This window comes from Babylonia areolata, chromosome 4, assembly GCF_041734735.1.
Source record: "Babylonia areolata isolate BAREFJ2019XMU chromosome 4, ASM4173473v1, whole genome shotgun sequence".
Classification (NCBI taxonomy): domain Eukaryota; kingdom Metazoa; phylum Mollusca; class Gastropoda; order Neogastropoda; family Buccinidae; genus Babylonia; species Babylonia areolata.
Window position 1 is genome coordinate 59792674 of NC_134879.1, and position 22703 is coordinate 59815376.

General features: G+C 45.0%; 1 protein-coding gene across 1 annotated transcript in view; it reads left to right on the top strand.

Moving 5' to 3' along the window:
* Positions 1-2117: 2117 nt before the first annotated feature.
* LOC143281505 (visual system homeobox 2-like) overlaps positions 2118-22703 on the top strand; it is a 167908-nt gene continuing 147322 nt past the window's right edge. Inside the window, exon 1 of the mRNA XM_076586714.1 lies at positions 2118-2613. Within this exon, the coding sequence (XP_076442829.1) occupies positions 2118-2613 (496 nt within the window). The remainder of the gene's footprint in view (positions 2614-22703) is intronic.

Sequence of the window (22703 nt, forward strand, 5' to 3'; positions counted from 1 at the left end):
AGCTAATAAATCGATAAGCTTGCAAAAGACAGGCCGCTTGCCAAGTCAACTGTCATAAATATCCCTCCAACTGTCACACTGCCATCTACCTGAACGATCCGCCCCCACCCCCGTCCTCAACCATACCCTCCCGCCACCACCAACACCGCACCCCCTCCCCCCATCCTGAAGCATTCCCACCCCCACCCCCGTACCCTGCATTGACGGCGTGTTCAAGGTGTGAGGGAAGCGAGGTGCACATAAACCAGGAGGCTTGTGGCACCAGTGACAAGACTGGCAGCCTGGCGGAGACCTGGGCAGGCAGTTTTTAGTGAGGCGAGGGCAGGCCCTGTGACACGACCAGGCAATCACTTCACCGATCACATTGCTGCTGCTGACAGCTCCGTCACGTGACTGATTTACGGCTGTGTGGCTGATGGAGGTGGGGGGTGATGGGAAGGCGGGAGGCTGGCGGTGTGGCACAGGGCTGACGGCGGGACTGTCTTGTGGTGCAGGCTGCACGCTGCTCTCTTAGTGTACTGTCTACAGGCCACCTCCCCACAGTCTGCTGCTGGCGTGTCACCTGTCCACACCTACCTGTCTTGTCACTGGACACACCTACCTGTCTTGTCACTGGACACACACGGCCTGACATCTGACGCTGATGTTGACAGAGTTTCTCATCTGACACTGATGTTGACAGATTTTGTCATCTGACACTATTGTTGACAGACTTTGTCAGCTGGCACTGTCACCTGTCCACACCTACCTCTGATGTCATCACTGGACACACCGGGCCTGCCATCTGACACTGAGTTTGACATCTGATATTGTGATGACAGAGTTTGTCATCTGGCACTGTCACCTGTCCACACCTACCTCTGATGTCAAGGGGCACTCACACAGGGCCTGTCCTCTGACATTACTTTGAGAGTTGATCATCTGTCGCTGTGTTGTTGAGAGAGTTTGACATCTGCCAGTGTGCCGAGAGTGTGTCACCTGATATTGTTTTTACAGATCATCATCTGACATTGATGTGAGATCTGACAATGTGTTTAGAGAGTTCATCATCTGACATTGTGACCAGAGAGTTCATCATCTGGCATTGTGACCAGAGAGTTCATCATCTGACATTGTGACCAGAGAGTTCATCATCTGGCATTGTGACCAGAGAGTTCATCATCTGGCATTGTGACCAGAGAGTTCATCATCTGGCATTGTGACCAGAGAGTTCATCATCTGGCATTGTGACCAGAGAGTTCATCATATGACATTGTGACCAGAGAGTTCATCATCTGGCATTGTGACCAGAGAGTTCATCATCTGGCATTGTGACCAGAGAGTTCATCATCTGGCATTGTGACCAGAGAGTTCATCATATGACATTGTGGTAAAATAATTCATTATCTTGATTCAGACAGTATTTTATTAAGACAAATTTGTGTTGAGAGAGTTGATTAATTGAGACTGCTTCGAGTGTATCATCTGCCATTGTGTTGAAAACGTATACGACCCAACATTATATTGAGACAGTCTATGTCCCGACGCCGTGTTAAAAAAGACATCTAACATCTGGTCCTGTAGACAGTCTATGTCCCGACGCCGTGTTAAAAAAGACATCTAACATCTGGTCCTGTAGACAGTCTATGTCCCGACGCCGTGTTAAAAAAGACATCTAACATCTGGCCCTGTAGACAGTCTATGTCCCGACGCCGTGTTAAAAAAGACATCTAACATCTGGCCCTGTAGACAGTCTATGTCCCGACGCCGTGTTAAAAAAGACATCTAACATAACATCTGGTCCTGTAGCTGAGAGAGCTGATGTCATCCATCACTGTGTTTTTGGAGACTGGTCAACAGCAGAGGGTGTACTTGTGTAGTGGCCAGCTGAAAATCCAAGCCACGACAGCAGACTGACCAGCAGGCTGCAGAGTAACGCTTCACCCACATGCCCACTGAGCTGCCAGACCACAGAGTGCAGAACAAGGCCACCCACCCACCCCCACCCCCACCCAGCTGTCAGTCCACAAGCTAACAGAACAAGGCCACCCACCCACCCAGCTGTCAGTCCACAAGCTAACAGAACAAGGCCAGCACCCCTCCCAGGTGCCCCAGCCGTCCACCTCTCCTGGGTCACCATGATGAACAGCCTGCTGAGCACGGCAGCCAGCTCCATGGGCACGTTCCCGGGCAGCAGCCAGCAATACAGCGGGGCGGGCACGGGGCCGGGCGGCCTGGGGCAGGTGTATGGCCAGCAGAGGTCGTCCTTCGCCATCCAGGAGCTGCTGGGCCTGGCGTCCTGCCGCCAGAACCCCAGTCCCCCGGACCTGCTAGACTCTGGACACGGCGTCATGCCCGCCACTCTGCCCGCCATGTACCACCTCCCCGCCGCCCTCCCCGCGTCCATGGGGGGTTCTCACCGGGGTGATCCAGCTCAGCCTCCTCACTCCTTCCTCCGCGGCGACCAGCCCGCCATGGGTGCCGGCACTGGGAGCACCTTCTGTCCCTGGAGGTTCGACCCCCTGACCTCTCAACCCCACGTGGCACAAGGCATGGCCCCGGCCGCCCCCAGGTTCTCTAGTCGTCATGGCGACGACCTAAGCTTCGGCTACAAACACAACATTGCCGATGATGGTGAGCCTGTGTTCTGTGCGTATGTGTGTGTGTGTGTGTGTGTGTGTGTGTGTGTGTGTGTGTGTGTGTGTGTATGTGTGTGTTGTTTGATGAGTGTTTGTATGTCTATATGTATGTCTGTGCATATGTGGTTATTTTATGTTTTGTTCAATTTGTGTGTGTGTGTGTGTGTGTGTGTGTGTGTGTGTGTGTGTGTGTGTGTGTGTGTGTGTGTGTGTGTGTGTGTTTGATTGCTCGCGCGCGCGCGCGTGTGTGTGTGTGTGTGTGCGTGCGCGCATACATATGGCGCCCACTATCTACCCAGGTATTATACTGATTGAAGAAACTAACATTTACGTTTCACACCTGAAGCAAACAACGACATTGAGTGTACTTACTGCCCACAGCTCCTGTGGAAGCACTACCAGCAGGATGGGATCATGTGAATGCACTGTTCAGTAAGTGGGATCAAACCGCTGCGTCGAAAGACTGAAGAGTTCGAAGAAAAGGCATCGATTACTGAAACCCAGTGAAAACAACACGAACGACAAGAAAACACAGCGATCGACAGATAATCCGTCACAGACACACGCGTCGGCACACACACACACACACACACACACACACACACACACACACACACACACACACACGCGCGCGCGCGCGCGCGCGCGCGCGCGCACTATCACTTAAGGTTGAAAGACGTAAAATTGAAGACGCGCTCGCGTGCGAACACACACACACACGCACTCGCGCGCGCGCACATACACACACACGCACACGCACATACACACACACACACACACACCACAATTAAATGTGGCAATTAAGTTTTGTTTTCATATATGTATTTCATTCATAATTCACAATTAAAAACAAACACCTTAAAATCATGCATGTATAATGTTATTCGCACACATGAACACCTTAATTGTTCATTTTATCATTGGTGAAATTTCTTTTGGTCTGTTCGCTGTTGCTCTGTTTCTCTGTTTCTCTGTTCTGTTTCCCTGTTGCTCTGTTTCCCTGTTGCTCTGTTTCCCTGTTCTCTGTTTCTCTGTTCTCTGTTTCTCTGTTCTCTGTTTCTCTGTTGCTCTGCCTGTTGATCATCTGCCTCTCTGTTACCCAGTCAGTATGTCTGTCTGTATCTCTGTTTCGCTTCATCTCTCTCTGTATCTCTGTTTTTGTTTTGTCTCTGTGTCTGTCCCTTTGTCTGTCCCTTTGTCTGTCTGTCTGTCTGTCTGTTATTTTCTCTCTCTCTCTGGGTGCGCTCTGTCCATGTTTCAGAAAATTGAATGGTGTCTTTATTGGTATGTTAATTTCTTCATTCTTTTCAATTTGCTTCGTTACCCTGAAGGCTAGATGTAAAGAACAGCGTGATTTTTCTCATTCCTCTTCCCTCGTTAAAGAAAAATCGTTCATTCATTCATTCATTCCAGTCTGTTACTGTCCCGTCCTGTCCCGTTCTGTCCTGCCCTGACCTGTCCTGTCCAGTGGGGAGTGGTGACAGACAAAGGACACACGTCCAGTGGGGAGTGGTGACAAAGGACACACGTCCAGTGGGGAGTGGTGACAGACAAAGGACACACGTCCAGTGGGGAGTGGTGACAGACAAAGGACACACGTCCAGTGGGGAGTGGTGACAGACAAAGGACACACGTCCAGTGGGGAGTGGTGACAGACAAAGGACACACGTCCAGTGGGGAGTGCTGACAAAGGACACACCTCCAGTGGGGAGTGGTATCAGACAAAGGACACACGTCCAGTGGGGAGTGGTGACAGACAAAGGACACACGTCCAGTGGGGAGTGGTGACAAAGGACACACGTCCAGTGGGGAGTGGTGTCAGACAAAGGACACACGTCCAGTGGGGAGTGGTGTCAGACAAAGGACACACGTCCAGTGGGGAGTGGTGACAAAGGACACACGTCCAGTGGGGAGTGGTGACAGACAAAGGACACACGTCCAGTGGGGAGTGGTGACAGACAAAGGACACTCGTCCAGTGGGGAGTGGTGACAGACAAAGGACACACGTCCAGTGGGAGTGGTGACAGACAAAGGACACTCGTCCAGTGGGGAGTGGTGACAGACAAAGGACACACGTCCAGTGGGGAGTGGTGACAGACAAAGGACACTCGTCCAGTGGGGAGTGCTGACAAAGGACACACCTCCAGTGGGGAGTGGTGACAGACAAAGGACACTCGTCCAGTGGGGAGTGGTGACAAAGGACACACCTCCAGTGGGGTGTGGTGACAGACAAAGGACACTCGTCCAGTGGGGAGTGCTGACAAAGGACACACCTCCAGTGGGGAGTGGTGACAGACAAAGGACACACGTCCAGTGGGGAGTGCTGACAAAGGACACACCTCCAGTGGGGAGTGGTGACAGACAAAGGACACTCGTCCAGTGGGGAGTGGTGACAGACAAAGGACACACGTCCAGTGGGGAGTGGTGACAGACAAAGGACACACGTCCAGTGGGGAGTGGTGAAAAAGGACACACGTCCAGTGGGGAGTGGTGTCAGACAAAGGACACACGTCCAGTGGGGAGTGGTGACAGACAAAGGACACACGTCCAGTGGGGAGTGCTGACAAAGGACACACGTCCAGTGGGGAGTGGTGACAGACAAAGGACACACCTCCAGTGGGGAGTGCTGACAAAGGACACACGTCCAGTGGGGAGTGGTGTCAGACAAAGGACACACGTCCAGTGGGGAGTGGTGACAGACAAAGGACACACGTCCAGTGGGGAGTGGTGTCAGACAAAGGACACACGTCCAGTGGGGAGTGCTGACAAAGGACACACCTCCAGTGGGGAGTGGTGTCAGACAAAGGACACACGTCCAGTGGGGAGTGCTGACAAAGGACACACCTCCAGTGGGGAGCAGTGGCCCAGTGGTAATGCAGACGACCAGGAAGCGGGTGTCCGTGTTACCATTCCCCAATACGGGCCGGGAATGTGTCCTCCCTTCTCCACCATACTTCAGTGGTGCTCTTGACCAGTGCGCTTGTCTCTCTCTGTCTCTCCGTCTCTGTCTCTGTCTCTTTCTGTCTCTCTCTCTATCTCTCTCTCTCGGTCTGTCTCTCTGTCTGTCTGTTTCTCTCTCGCTTATTCTCTCTCCGTCTCTCTTTCTCGATGTCTCTGTCCGTCTGTCTGTCCCTCTCTCTGTGTCTCTGTATCTCTCTCTGTCTCTCTGTCTCTGTCTCTCTCTCTGTCTCACAACCCTGTGTGTGTGTGTGTGTGTGTGTGTGTGTGTGTGTGTGTGTGTGTGTGTTTCTCTGTCTGTCTGTCCTTCTCTCTCTCTCTCTCTCTCTCTCTCTCTCTCTCTCTCTCTATATATATATATATATATATATATATACTCCCTGTTCCCGGTCCCATCCACAAAGATTGACTTCGTTCAGCCACTGAAATGATTTGCATTGAGACCTTCATTCTTCTTCTTCTTCTTCTTCTTCTTCTCATTACCACTGTTACTATATTATCGTTATCTTCATCATTATCACTGTTTTTTGGTTATTATTATTGTCATGATTATTGTTATTATCATTATCAGCCTCATTACTATTTTATTAGGCCATTCGTTCTCTTCTGCTGAAGAAACCTTCAATGTGACATCCGGTCCGGGGGTGATAATAGAAAGATCTCCAGAAAAAATAGCTGACATAAAAGATGATTTTGATGGCAGACGATAGGCATTGCGTGTAATGTCAATGACAACGATGTCTGCTGGCTGGTCATATAGAGCTAGAGGATTAATCAGGTTTCCCTTTTATCGCCACTGGTAAAAAGCTTTCGAGATGTAAATAGATTCGTGTCATCTACAACGGATTCATAATTATGGGAACGTACCTATGAGTCCACGGCCTGGTGTGTCCGCGGCGTGTGTGTGTGTGTGTGTGTGTGTGTGTGTGTGCGCGAGTATTATATAGTACTGTATGGAATGTATTGTATTGTACTGTCACAACAGCTTTCTCTGTGTAAAATGTGGACTGTTCTCCGCGAGGAAAGCATGTCGCCACACAGCAACGCCATCTTTATCCATTTTTTCCTGGAGTCTCTCGCTTCCTGGGGTCTCCGGAGTCTCTCGCTTCCTGGGTTCCTGGGGTCTCTCGCTTCCTGGGTTCCTGGGGTCTCTCGCTTCCTGGGGTCTCTGGAGTCTCTCGCTTCCTGGGGTCTCCGGAGTCTCTCGCTTCCTGGGTTCCTGGGGTCTCTCGCTTCCTGGGGTCTCCGGAGTCTCTCGCTTCCTGGGGTCTGGAGTCTCTCGATTCCTGGGGTCTCTCGCTTCCTGGGGTCTCTGGAGTCTCTCGCTTCCTGGGGTCTGGGGTCTGTCGTTTCCTGAGTTCCTGGGGTCTCTCGCTTCCTGGGGTCTCTGGAGTCTCTCGCTTCCTGGGGTCTGGGGTCTCTCGCTTCCTGGGGTCTCTCGCTTCCTGGGGTCTCTCGCTTCCTGGGGTCTGGAGTCTCTCGCTTCCTGGGGTCTCTCGCCATCTGGGGTCTCTGGAGTCTCTCGCTTGATGGGTTTTTTGGGGTCACGCCTCCTGGGTTCCTGGGGTCTCTCGCTTCCTGGGGTCTCTGGGTCTCTCTTTGGGGTATCATTTTGCACTTTGTTGTCCTGCCATTGATGATCTTAAATTCCAGTTTACACCAGCTACGTATTATAAAACTCTAGCTACATGAACTATCACTACTTACAGCTACGAGAAAAGAGCACGCTATCAAGAATTTTGCTGCATTCTTATGTCAAGTATTCAGAAGAAGAGAAACTGTCACTTCTATACCAATGATATGGTATTATTATCATAGTGCAATGTATAGATAACCACTACTTATATGTTATTTGATGTTTATATTCTCATGATTTATGTGCTGATTTACTTATTTTCTTCCCATTAATAATGATTATTGACTCACTTGTGTAAACAAAGTGAGTCTATGTTTTAACCCGGTGTTCGGTTGTCTGTGTGTGTGTGTGTGTGTGTGTGTGTGTGTGTGTGTCCGTGGTAAACTTTAACATTGCCATTTTCTCCGTAAATACTTTGTCAGTTGACACTAAATTTGGCATAAAAATAGGAAAAATTCAGTTCTTTCCAGTCATCTTGTTTAAAACAATGTTGCACCTCTGCGATGGGCACAAAGAAATAAAAACAGAAGCCAAATTATATGCAAACTGAATTCACTGTTATATTTATATTTTTTTAATTCTCTAAACTTGGCACTTTGATCTGATATTCTGACATAACAACAAGAGCAGTCATTTTGTATCATTTTTTGTTCAAACAGGAACTTCTTTTGCTAAGCATGGAAGTTATATTTATTTTGCATGTCTTTGGTGCAGATAGTAAAAAAGGGAAATTAATCTGTAATTAATGCTAAGGGGCTTAATTTGCTTTAAACTGATCTTTCTCATCTTAAACATTACATTTTGAAATTATACTCATTACATAAAAAGCTTGTGTGTTTTACTCTCAGTGTACAGGGCTTTCACTATGTTCATTCGCCAAAGTGGTCTTTTTCGGAAAATACTAAAATCAATACGAGTGGACTTGATAGATCTATTGGCTGAGCCCTGAAGGTCATGGGCAAAAATCAATTGCGTACACATATTTATTCATATTCAAAGCGCGCGCTCATATTCTTCGCGAACGCGAACGACGCCATTTTGTTTCAAGTTGTTGACCTGCCCGTTCAATTCTATATTCAATCGACAATACACGATAACATGTGATGGAAAGTTGGAGAAGGAGACCGTTAAATATTTATTCAGAGAAAGATTTGTGAACGCCTCATCACTTACTGGATTATGCCCCAAACTGCCATAAAAATATCCACAGAATCAGTCGGAATTCACAGTTAAAAATAATAAACCGTGCGAGTTAATACCCTTGAATTGATGAAATGTAAAAATTTCCAGTCTTGACTTTTCTCAAAATGAAGTCCTTTTCACTTCATACGACGTTTAGAAGTAAGTGTACTTGGCTCTACATGTTATTAGTTTAACAAAATACTCAATTTTCATATCAGCTTGAAAACTATAAAACTAGTAGAATGAACATAAAAGAGAAATTGAATCGACCGTGTCAACCGGGTGTAACTAAACTTGTACATCTATCTAGATCCAGAGAAAACGGCTAAATGTTGCAGTGTGATTGCGGCGATAGCCACGTCTCCTTTACCGCGGACTTAAAAGGAATTTTTAATTGCCCTTAAAGATTTTTTGAATGCCCAAGATACACCAGAATAATATGATTTAAACAGCGTTCTCACTGCGAATACCGCAATCGATTTATCGCCCTTTAAAAAAAGCATGTTTGAATATTATATTTTTGAATGTCAGTTAAGGCTCCACGATAGTGTAATGGGTAAGACAGTTTCTTCTCACCCGAACACGCGGGGTTCGAATCTGTCGTAAGGCCTTTTTTTTTTTTTTTTTTTTTTTAAACCGAAGCTTTATAATAACAAATACAGAACACATTTTAACGATTCGATTTTTTTAAAAAGTGTATTACAAGTGAGTCTTGAAGGTCTTGCCTCTCTTGTCTTGTTTTGTTTCCAAATGAATAAATGTAGATTCTGATTCTGATTCTGTCTACTCTGTCTGTCTCTGTCTCTCTGTCTCTCTGTCTGTCTCTTTCTCTCTCTCAGTGAGGGATGGATTTAGAAAAACAACAACAAAAAAAACATGTTTTTGCTAATCCCACTTCCGCACTTGTCACTGCGTTCACAGAAATCCATAAACTCGACACCACAGAGACACAGACAGACACGGATTAAAAAAAAAAGAAAGAAGATAAACCATGAACCCTCAAGGAGGGGTGTTTAAACAAACATTTTAAGAGGTGTAAATAACACCAAGAGAGAGAGAGAGAGCGAGCGAGCGAGAGAGAGAGAGAGAGAGAGTGGATAATCAGCCCAGGTCCTTATGTCTTCGTTTTCCCCTGGGAAAGGGAAGAGCTGTGAAAAAATCAATTTGGGTTGAACTTTCAACCATAAAAAGAGATTAGTTCTGGGGAGGGGGGTGGGAGTGGGCTAGGGTGGAGAAAGGGGGGGGGGATGAGAGTGGGCTAGGGTGGAGAAAGGGGGGGGGATGAGAGTGGGCTAGGGTGGAGAAAGGGGGGGGGATGAGAGTGGGCTAGGGTGGAGAAAGGGGGGGTGGGGTGGGGGGTGAGAGTGTGCTAGGGTGGAGAAAGTGGGGGTGGGAGTGGGCTAGGGTGGAGAAAGGGGGGTTGGGTGGGAGTGGGCTAGGGTGGAGAAAGGGGGGTTGGGTGGGAGTGGGCTAGGGTGGAGAAAGGGGGGGTGGGTGGGAGTGGGCTAGGGTGGAGAAAGGGGGTGGGATGAGAGTGGGCTAGGGTGGAGAAAGGGGGGTGGGGGGTGGGAGTGGGCTAGGGTGGAGAAAGGGGGGGTGGGTGGGATGAGAGTGGGCTAGGGTGGAGAAAGGGGGGTGGGGGTGGGAGTGGGCTAGGGTGGAGAAAGGGGGGGTGGGTGGGAGTGGGCTAGGGTGGAGAAAGGGGGGTGGGGGTGGGAGTGGGCTAGGGTGGAGAAAGGGGGGGTGGGTGGGAGTGGGCTAGGGTGGAGAAAGGGGCGTAGGGGTGGGAGTGGGCTAGGTGGAGAAAGGGGTGGGTGGGTGGGAGTGGGCTAGGGTGGAGAAAGGGGGGTGGGAGTGGGCTAGGGTGGAGAAAGGGGGGGGGGATGAGAGTGGGCTAGAGTGGAGAAAGGGGGGGGGGGATGAGAGTGGGCTAGGGTGGAGAAGGGGGGAGAGGGTGGGCTAGGGTGGAGAAGGGGGGAGAGGGTGGGCTAGGGTGGAGAAGGGGGGAGAGGGTGGGCTAGGGTGGAGAAGGGGGGGTGGGGGTGGGCTAGGGTGGAGAGGAGAAAGGGGCGTGGGAGTGGGCTAGGGTGGAGAAAGGGGGGAGAGGTGGGGGGAGTGGGCTAGGGCGGAGAAAGGGGGGAGGGGGAGAGTGGGCTAGGGTGGAGAAAGGGGGGGGGGGAAAGTGGGCTAGGGTGGAGAAAGAGGGGAGGGGTGGGGGGAGTGGGCTATGGTGGAGAAAGGGGGGAGAGGTGGGGGGAGTGGGCTAGGGTGGAGAAAGGGGGGAGAGGTGGGGGGAGTGGGCTAGGGTGGAGAAAGGGGGGGAGGGGGGAAAGTGGGCTGGGGTGGAGAAACGGGATAGGGGGGAGAGTGGGCTAGGGCGGAGAAAGGGGGGAGGGGGGAGAGTGGGCTAGGGCGGAGAAAGGGGGGAGGGGGGAGATCAGGCAGCTCAGAAATTCTTCAGTAAATCGAGTTAACTATTTTGTGCTACTCGTGTTAACTGTTTTAGGCTACTCGTGTCAACTGTTTTAGGCTACTCGTGTTTTAACTGTTTTAGGTTACTCGTGTTAACTGTTTTAGGCTACTCGTGTTTTAACTGTTTTAGGCTACTCGTGTTAACTGTTTTAGGCTACTCGTGTTAACTATCTTGTTTCTTCTTCAAAGCATACGTCAGCATACACAGAACAAAGCATGATACAAAGCTAGGGTGGCCTCTCAAGACCTAGATAGGGTGGCCCCTCAAGGTCTAGCTAGGGTGGGCTCTCAAGGCCTAGTTAGGTGGGCTCTCAAGGCCTAGCTAGGGTGAGCTCTCAAGGCCTAGCTAAGTGGGCTCTCTCAAGGTCTAGCTAAGTGGGCTCTCTCAAGGACTAGCTAGGTGGGCTCTCTCAGGGACTAGCTAGGTGGGCTCTCTCTCAAGGACTAGCTAGGTGGGCTCTCTCAGGGACTAGCTAGGTGGGCTCTCTCAGGGACTAGCTAGGTGGGCTCTCTCAGGGACTAGCTAGGTGGGCTCTCTCTCAAGGACTAGCTAGGTGGGCTCTCAAGGACTAGCTAGGTGGGCTCTCAAGGACTAGCTAGGTGGGCTCTCAGGGACTAGCTAGGTGGACTCTCTCAAGGACTAGCCAGGTGGGCTCTCAAGGACTAGCTAGGTGGGCTCTCAAGGACTAGCTAGGCTGGGTTTCAAGGCCTGACGGCCCGTTGGCGTTATGCCAAGGTTAGACATCTGCTCTTTTCTTTCTTTTCTTTTTTCTTCTTTTCTTCCCGAGCGAATGTGGTGTAGGGTATATGGATCAGCCCGCACGCTGTGTCACCTCCTTGAAAGTGAAGCTGTAATTGAAGAGCTCATTGGCATTGCTTTGTAAGGCAGGACGCTGTAGTGAAGCTGTAAGTGGCATTGCTTTGTAAGGCAGGACGCTGTAGTGAAGCTGTAAGTGGCATTGCTTTGTAAGGCAGGACGCTGTAGTGAAGCTGTAAGTGGCATTGCTTTGTAAGGCAGGACGCTGTAGTGAAGCTGTAAGTGGCATTGCTTTGTAAGGCAGGACGCTGTAGTGAAGCTGTAAGTGGCATTGCTTTGTGAGGCAACACGCTGCAGTGAAACTGTAACTGAAGAGCTCATTGGCGTTTTATTTCAAGTGCTTCTGTGATGTCAAAAAGTAAACAAAGAAACAAACAAACGAAACACATACAAATGAATTGCACATTAACAACATTAACAAGTTATTTTTCCTCTGTAATAGACAAAAAGAATTTACTTACCAATGCACAAAATTCTGTTGAAAAGACGGGACAAGGCTTTCAGTTTCAACAACATTTGTTTTGATTTTTTTTCTCGGAAAGAAGCAAGTAAAATTCTATGGAAGAAAAAAAAGAGGGGTTGAGGGTACACGTCAGCGGTGTTGTTTGTGGAACATTTATCAGAGATTCTGTGATTTCTGGGGAACTTGTCGAAACAATGTCTATTTTAACAGGCAGTGAGTTATTGGTTGTTAACAGGCAGTGAGTTATTGGTTGTTCTGAATTTGACTGACTGAATTACACAGTTCTCTGGCAACACTGTAAACGAAGCCTTATCACCAAATGACTGAATCACACAGTTCTCTGGCAACACTGTAAACGAAGCCTTATCACCAAATGACTGAATCACACAGTTCTCTGGCAACACTGTAAACGAAGCCTTATCACCAAATGACTGAATCACACAGTTCTCTGGCAACACTGTAAACGAAGCCTTATCACCAAATGACTGAATCACACAGTTCTCTGGCAACACTGTAAACGAAGCCTTATCACCAAATGACTGAATCACACAGTTCTCTGGCAACACTGTAAACGAAGCCTTATCACCAAATGACTGAATCACACAGTTCTCTGGCAACACTGTAAACGAAGCCTTATCACCAAATGACTGAATCACACAGTTCTCTGGCAACACTGTAAACGAAGCCTTATCACCAAATGACTGAATCACACAGTTCTCTGGCAACACTGTAAACGAAGCCTCATGACCAAATGACTGAATCACACAGTTCTCTGGCAACACTGTAAACGACGCCTCATGACCAAATGACGTGCGTCATGGCTCTGGCAGCCAGCTGAAAAGAAGCTTTGTTGTAGAAAATAGCAAATCACCATAATTCGGGAGGGTCTTTTTCTTTGTTGGATGTTTAGAATGTTAACATGATAAGTTTCTAACAAACAAACAAACAAAACAAAACAACAACAGCAACAACAAAACCCACCTTACACGAGCATTCATGCAAAGGGAAATAGCAGACGTGATGATTTAACAGTTGTCTAAACTTGAACTCGGAAGGAAAGAACAATTTTATACATAAGTGTCAGACTGTATGAGTGGAGAGTTTAAAAAGTTTTGTTGTTCCGTTCAAGAAACTGAAATTCATTTTGAACTGGTTTGTCCTCAATGTAAACAACATAGAGACTGATGCATAAATTCAAAATTATTTCATAATCCACCCAGCTTTTAATTATTTATTTTCACTGCAAACGAAAGCAGTACAGTTTTCAACAACCGGCCTATGTTCATCCATAAAGCATTACAAATGGGACAGGCATAATCTTCGTAGCATGGTTTCAACAGTTTGCTAATATGTTTTACATTTGTCTTTAATCCCTGTTTTCACAATATATATTTTTTCGTTGCCAAAACATTTTTTTTCAAATCTGAAAACCGATTGTCAGTGATTGTTTCAATGATACGGACATGTGACATCAGATTGTATATCTGATAATTGATATGAAATGTTAGAGACATGTGACATCAGACTGCGTGGCTGATAATTGATATGAAATGACAGGGACATGTGACATCAGACTGCGTGGCTGATAATTGATATGAAATGTTAGAGACATGTGACATCAGATTGTGTGGCTGATAATTGATATGATACGACAGGGACATGTGACATCAGACTGCGTGGCTGATAATTGATATGAAATGTTAGAGACATGTGACATCAGATTGTGTGGCTGATAATTGATATGAAATGTTAGAGACATGTGACATCAGATTGTGTGGCTGATAATTGATATGATACGACAGGGATATGTGACATCAGATTGTGTGGCTGATAATTGATATGAAATGTTAGAGACATGTGACATCAGATTGTGTGGCTGATAATTGATATGAAATGTTAGAGACATGTGACATCAGACTGCGTGACTGATAATTGATATGATACGACAGGGACATGTGACATCAGATTGTGTGGCTGATAATTGATATGAAATGTTAGTTTCAGTTTCAGTTTCAGTTTCAGTTGCTCAAGGAGGCGTCACTGCGTTCGGACAAACCATATACGCTACACCACATCTGCCAAGCAGATGCCTGACCAGCAGCGTAACCCAACGCGCTTAGTCAGGCCTTGAGAAAAAAACAAACAAAAAAACAAAAAAAAACAAAAAAACAGGGGAATAAATAATAGATAAGCTTACATAGATAAATAAATAAATGAATAATAATTATAATATAGAAAAAGGTAGTAGTAATAATAATAGTAATACTAATAAAATGATTTAAAAAAAAAAAAATAAAATAAAATAAAATGAAATAAAGTAAAATAAAAAATAAAATAAATAAATAAATAAATAAGACAACAATGGTGATAAATAAGCGAATTAATGTAAAACATGAAGACACACATTCACACCCACACCCACACATGCACAACAGAAATCCACCAAACATGCAGTTTCACAGATATGAAAGCACAGTCAAATACATATAAACGTACATGAGCTCCAACACACACACACACACACACACACACACATTACCTTGCACCTCCTCTACCCCCCTCCTCCACACACTCATTTCTAGTCTACGCTCCTCTACCCCCCTCCTCCACACACCCATTTCTAGTCTACGTATCGCAGCTTCCACGGCACACACACACACACACACACACACTCACACACACAAACACACACTCACAGAGATGAACACTTACTTGTACAAGCACACACACATACGCCCATATCTCCCACCCCCAACCCCACACACATATATACAAAGATACACACACACACACACACACACACACACACACACACACACACACACACATATACGTTCCAATATCCTGTTGCTCCCACAGTGTAGGCATGCATATACTCACATACCTCATCCTCTACCCCACCTCCCCCCGCACTCCCACCTCCTCACACACACACACACACACACACACACACACACACACACACGTACACAGATCTCTCCTGACACTTGTGTACACTTACACTCTCAAGCACAGACCCACACATCCACACAAACACACACGCACAGAGGCTGCCACTGACTGGCCGCAAGAGGGATGGGAAAAGATCTCTGATGCCAAAAACGTGGCGTCTAGTGTGTTGCTCAGTCTATTGTATTTGGAAAGGCCCACAGAGACTCTGTTCCGTTTTGAAGAAATTTGCGCAATGTTGGTTTGGAAATGATGCCGATATTTGTTTGATTTGCAAAGCATCGTGCTCTACCTTTCATGTTAGACTTGCGGCCGCTCCCTCTCTCTGCTTTTATTTCTTTGAGGCGATCGATGGTGTGATGGTGTGTACCTGTTCTTTCTGATATTCTTTGATTTTTCTGAGGATTTCCGATTTTCCTAGATGTAGGCCGCTCGTTGGTGTTGCGTTACCAGCAAGTCTGTCAGCTCGCTCATTTCCCTTAACACCTGCGTGTCCCGGGCAGTATGACCATGTGAGTTTTTTAATCTGAAAGTTGCGCATTGCCTTATGCCACTCTGGGCTTCCCATTCCGTTTTCAATTTTCTGTATGAGGTTCATTGAGTCGGTTAGAATCATGGCATGTTGGTTTCCGGGCGTATGGATGGACGATAGCCACTGTAGGGCATGTGTCGCAGCTTCAACTTCCATCGTTAGGCTGGAGGTTGTGACTTTGTAGGCAGCATTCTCTTCCCTAACTGTTTTTCCATTTTGTTTCGCAGTGAATCCCAAACCGGATTGGTCTTTGGTGACTGAGCCATCTGTGTATATGATGATGTCCTCTTCTTTACTGTTTTCTTCTATGAGTAGTTTCACTTCCGCATCAGTTTTGCCCTCTGGCCATTCCCGACAATGTCTTCCGAGAGTGGGTGAAATGGCTGTGTTGAATAGATGGTTGAGGTTTTCGGGGTTTTTCTCCCATTCTTTTGTTTCTTTCAGGTCTTGTAGTCGGCATACTAGCTGGATTGTGTCTTCTGCTTGCCCCATCCATGATCTTCCTCGTCCTAGGCGGCTGCCTTTTGGTTCTTTGACTGCGTCATGCAGTGGGTTTTGAGGGTTTTCTAATGCTTTGAAGTAGGTCTTGACCTGTTCTAACTTGTTTCTGGCCTGCACTGAAGGAAGGTCAAGCAGGTATCGCATGGTTTCTGTGGGCGTGTCTTTTGTTGTTCCAAGGATCAGCCTCATAGCTTCATTTTGAACTCTTTCTAATTTTAGGAGGTTGCTTTGAGACGGTGTTGTTAGCCCAAGTCCGTAGTCGATCACACTGAGGACGAGTGATTGGTATAGCAGGAAGAGGTGGCGTTGTTCAATTCCTTTGGTTGCCATTGCTTTTAAGACTGAAAGGCCCTTTTTGCATTTGAGAACAGTATTTTCCGTATGTTTTCTGAAGGTCAGCATCCTGTCGAAGTGTATTCCTAGGTAGCGTAGGCATTCAGTTTTCTCGATCTGAATCCCATCGAGTGACACAGAAGGTGGTGATTTGCTCGCGGTTCTGTTGTTGAGGGTGCACAGCAACGTTTGGGCTTTCGCTGGCTTGATGGAAGATCCTGTGTCTTTGCACCATTGAGCAATATTGTTTAGTTGTTTCTGGACGGCTTTAGTTCTTTCCTGAGCATCTTTCGAAGTTTTGAAGACCAGGCCATCATCCGCAAGAGTAAGCACCCGAGCTATTCCATTGTTGTTTAAGTCTGCAAGGCCCTTCGTGTAGACATTGTAGAGGACAGGAGAAAGCGGAGACCCTTGTGGCAGTCCCATGGATAGTTTAGAAGGTGCGGACATCCAATCTCCGAGGCGTAGGACGACGGTTCTTTCCTGAAGCGCTGCTGCTATCCATCTTGTCAGTGTCAAACTTACTCCATACCTTAGTAGCAGCTCCATGAGGTGCGCAAACTGGACCTTATTGTAGGCATCTTCAAGATCGATTGCTACTGCTAGTGTTTCTTCTTTTCTTTGAAATCCTTCATACACCTCATATGCAAAAGCAGCTGCGTTTTCCCATGTGGACTTGCCTGTTCTGTAACCACCTTGATTTGAAGGGAGAATGTGCCTGTGTTCAAGATCCCTTGCAAGTTTCCTGGCTATCATGCGTTCCATGAGCTTTCCGGCAATGTTTTGCATGGTTAGGATCCGGTAGCCGCTTACCTGATGATGGTCCTTTCCTGGTTTTGGTATGGGTTTTTAGAAGCTGTGTGTCCAGTCCTCCGGCACATGTCCATTGTGGAAACTGTTTTGATATAGATTGAAAAGGTTGCTTCTGTCTTCTTCCGATAGTTCTTTGATGTCCGAGTAGCGAACTTTGTCTGGGCCAGGAGCTGATTCTTTCTTGCATTTAGCTATTGCTTCGTTTAGATCATCTCTTGTCAAGTCATCATCAGGTCCAGTCTGCATATGTTAGAGACATGTGACATCAGATTGTGTGGCTGATAATTGATATGATACGACAGGGATATGTGACATCAGATTGTGTGGCTGAACCTCTTGTTTTAATTTTCCATTCATCATGATTTATCTTGTATTTTATTCTGCATCATGAGTTCTTCAGGTTCACGTTATCAAGACACCAATATTTTTTTCACGTTGACGTTATCAAGACGTCAGTATTTTCTTTTTTTCACGTTGACGTTATCAAGACGTCAGTATTTTCTTTTTTTCACGTTGACGTTATCAAGACGTCATTTTTGTGTGTGCGTCACGTTGAACGTAATCAAGACGTCAATATTTTCTGTGTTCAAGATGACTCAAGACGTCAATATTTTCTGTGTTCACGTTGACGTAATCCAGACGTCAATATTTTCTGTGTTCACGTTGACGTAATCAAGACGTCAATATTTTCTGTGTTCACGTTGACGTAATCAGGACGTCATTATTTTCTGTGTTCACGTTGACGTAATCAGGACGTCATTATTTTCTGTGTTCACGTTGACGTAATCAAGACGTCAATATTTTCTGTGTTCACGTTGACGTAATCAGGACGTCATTATTTTCTGTGTTCACGTTGACGTAATCAGGACGTCATTATTTTCTGTGTTCACGTTGACGTAATCAGGACGTCATTATTTTCTGTGTTCACGTTGACGTAATCAAGACGTCATCATTTTCTATGCAGAGACAGTCACTGGGTCATGTCTCCTTCCCCACTGATGTGAAAATAATTTACAATCATTTCGAATGGCATCATATTTCTCCATATGAAAAACTAAATGAATCTCGTTTCTCTGCTCTCGTTTGAAAGGGAGAGGGAAATGTCATTTGCTTTTCCCGACTGTTGAGCCAATTCCCAGTCCACAGATATACATACTTGTAATCATACATTTCCAGTCCACAGATATACATGTAATCATACATTCCCAGTCCACAGATATACATGTAATCACACATTCCCAGTCCACAGATATACATGTAATCATACATTCCCAGTCCACAGATATACATGTAATCATACATTCCCAGTCCACAGATATACATGTAATCATATATTCCCAGTCCACAGATATACATACTTGTAATCACACATTCCCAGTCCACAGATATACATGTAATCATACATTCCCAGTCCACAGATATACATGTAATCATACATACCCAGTCCACAGATATACATGTAATCGTACATTCCCAGTCCACAGATATACATACTTGTAATCATACATTCCCAGTCCACAGATATACATGTAATCATACATTCCCAGTCCACAGATATACATGTAATCATACATTCCCAGTCCACAGATATACATGTAATCGTACATTCCCAGTCCACAGATATACATACTTGTAATCATACATTCCCAGTCCACAGATATACATGTAATCATACATTCCCAGTCCACAGATATACATGTAATCATACATTCCCAGTCCACAGATATACATACTTGTAATCATACATTCCTAGTCCACAGATATACATCATGTAATCGTGCATTCCCAGTCCACAGATATACATACTTGTAATTCTGCATTCCCACTCCATAGATATGCATCACGTAATCGTGCATTCCCAATCTACAGATATACATAGGTATACATGTAGTCGTACATTCTCAGTCCATAGATACACATACATGTCGTGCATTCCCAGTTCATAGATTTACACACATGTAATCGTGCCACATCACACTTAATTAGCTGATGCAGACATAAGGATAACTATTGTATTTATGTGCAAACAGATGAAGGCAATTAGAGACAGACACAACCCCTGTGCCATAATTACGCATCGATAAAGACGAAATTGTGCCACATCCGTGAACAGAAAATACCTTGCCGCACCATAATCATAAATACATATATAACTGCGCTATATCCTAAACATACATAGATGTAATTGTGCCATATTGACAAAAATAGATAGGCCTCTCTAATTGTGTCACATCTCCGAACATAATGAACCGTCCCCCACAAGCGGACATGGACACTAATCATTGTGTCTCAGGCAAGGAATCGATATTGCTGCCGTGTTGCAAAGAGATGCCTCCGAGAACGTTCATTCATAAGAAACACTTCAACAAATTTAACAAACGACTGGCATTTAATTAGAACTGCGTCATGTCTGCTGCTTCCTCTTCTTCGTTTGTGGGCTGTAACTCTCACGTTCACTGGTAAAGGCGGGTGTGCTTTTAAGTACCTAATTTATTACCGTTTCTACTGCCCATTGTACAGAAACCTTTGATTTGCTGCCGTTAGTCTGTGTATTCATGTTGTTAACAACCTATTCAGAAGTTAACGTTAACTGCTCGTGCTTTCCCTGCTGTGATCAGGAGCTGGCCCTACTGACGTACGAGTTGACTATTGTTTGTATAATGCACTGTGTGGCTAGGTGGGGAAGTGTGATTAATTATTATTTCATATGCTTATAATATGTTTTTAGATTGGTTACTTTTACGCGAAGTGTCTGTGATGTTTTGTTTTACTCGAGCATATTGATTTTATTTTATGTGCACAATGTGTTGTTCATCAGTCTCAGTTTTACTTTGTACAATATGTAGTTCATCTCAGTTTTACTTTGGACATTGTGTAGTTCATCTCAGTTTTACTTTGTACAATGTGTAGTTCATCTCAGTTTTACTTTGCACAATGTGTAGTTCATCTCAGTTTTACTTTGCACAATGTGTAGTTCATCTCAGTTTTACTTTGTACAATGTGTAGTTCATCTCAGTTTTACTTTGCACAATGTGTAGTTCATCTCAGTTTTACTTTGTGATGTGTAGTTCATCTCAGTTTTACTTTGGACAATGTGTAGTTCATCTCAGTTTTACTTTGTGATGTGTAGTTCATCTCAGTTTTACTTTGTGATGTGTAGTTCATCTCAGTTTTACTTTGCACAATGTGTAGTTCATCTCAGTTTACTTTGCAAAATGTGTAGTTCATCTCAGTTTACTTTGTGATGTGTAGTTCATCCCAGTTTACTTTGCACAATGTGTAGTTCATCCCAGTTTACTTTGCACAATGTGTAGTTCATCCCAGTTTACTTTGCACAATGTGTAGTTCATCCCAGTTTACTTTGCACAATGTGTAGTTCATCTCAGTTTTACTTTGTGATGTGTAGTTCATCCCAGTTTACTTTGTGCGATGTGTAGTTCATCCAGTTTACTTTGCACAATGTGTAGTTCATCCCAGTTTACTTTGTGCGATGTGTAGTTCATTCCAGTTTACTTTGCACAATGTGTAGTTCATCCCAGTTTACTTTGCACAATGTGTAGTTCATCCCAGTTTACTTTGTGCGATGTGTAGTTCATCCCAGTTTACTTTGTACAATGTGTAGTTCATCTCAGTTTTACTTTGCACAATGTGTAGTTCATCCCAGTTTACTTTGCACAATGTGTAGTTCATCCCAGTTTACTTTGTGCGATGTGTAGTTCATCCCAGTTTACTTTGCACAATGTGTAGTTCATCCCAGTTTACTTTGCACAATGTGTAGTTCATCCCAGTTTACTTTACACAATGTGTAGTTCATCCCAGTTTACTTTGTGCGATGTGTAGTTCATCCCAGTTTACTTTGCACAATGTGTAGTTCATCCCAGTTTACTTTGTGCGATGTGTAGTTCATCCCAGTTTACTTTGCACAATGTGTAGTTCATCCCAGTTTACTTTGTGCGATGTGTAGTTCATCCCAGTTTACTTTGCACAATGTGTAGTTCATCCCAGTTTACTTTGTGCGATGTGTAGTTCATCTCGGTTTACTTTGCACAGTGTGTAGTTCATCCCAGTTTACTTTGCACAATGTGTAGTTCATCTCAGTTTACTTTGCACAATGTGTAGTTCATCCCAGTTTACTTTGTGCGATGTGTAGTTCATCTCAGTTTTACTTTGTTTATCTCTGTTGATCCTCTGTGTCGTTTTTAGCTGTTAGGTAGATTTACTGGGGTGGTGGTGGTGGTGGTGTGTGTGTGTGTGTGTGTGTGTGTGTGTGTGTGTGTGTGTGTGTGTGTGTGTATGTGTGTGTGTGTGTGTGTGTGTGTGTGTGTGTGTGTGTGTGTGTGTGATGTGCCATTTTTGACTCACTTGTGTAAACAAAGTGAGTCTGTTTTAAAATTGGGTGTTCGGTTGTATATGTGTGTGTGTGTGTGTGTGTGTGTGTGTGTGTGTGTGTGTGTGTGTGTGTCGAAGTCAAAGTCAAAGTCAGAATTTTAAAATTTTTATTTCAAGATGGTAACTGAATAAGCAACGACTGCTTTAATTGTATCAAGCCATCTGAAGAAAAAAAGAGAAAAAAAAAAGAAAAGCTGGGGAGATACATAGAAAAACACACACAAAAGTACTAGAAATATAGTTACGTGCATACAGGAATCGTGCGAAAATGAAATACACATAAGCATTTACAACACATTTACAACACATCCCGTTTCGCATACCCATACACCCTCTTACAACAAGCAAACCGCCACCAAAGGCATATACCAAACATTTCAGAAATCATGAATTTGGTAACTAATAGATATAGATTTGTATTATTGTTAATCGTTTGGACAGTTGATGATTTTCCATATTTTTCTTAAACACATTTTTATTCGTTATGTCTTTTAAAATGAGTGGAAGGTTATTCCATAAATGTCCACCAGAGTTTAGGAAGCTGGATTTATAAAGGTTGTTTCTGGGTCTAGGTATACATAACATATGGTTGTGTCTGTGGTCATTAGTTTTAAAAGTTTCTGTAATCATTTTTGGGAGCATTTCCATATATCACATTATGCATGCAAACAGCCTTGTTGAAGAACAGCCTGTTGTGGAAAGATAATACATTAAGTAGCTTATAACCCATATGAGTCAAAGAGCTTTGATTTCAACAATACTATTTTCTAATGCTTTTTTATACATGCGATGAATAAATTTTAATTTTGTATTGCTGCAGTTGTCCCATAAAGTTGATGCATACGATGGATGAATTTGAAGTTTGTATTGCTGCAGTTGTCCCATAAAGTTGATGCATATAATGGATGAATTTGAAGTTTGCATTGCTGCAGTTGTCCCATAAAGTTGATGCATACGATGGATGAATTTGAAGTTTGTATTGCTGCAGTTGTCCCATAAAGTTGATGCATACGATGGATGAATTTGAAGTTTGTATCGCT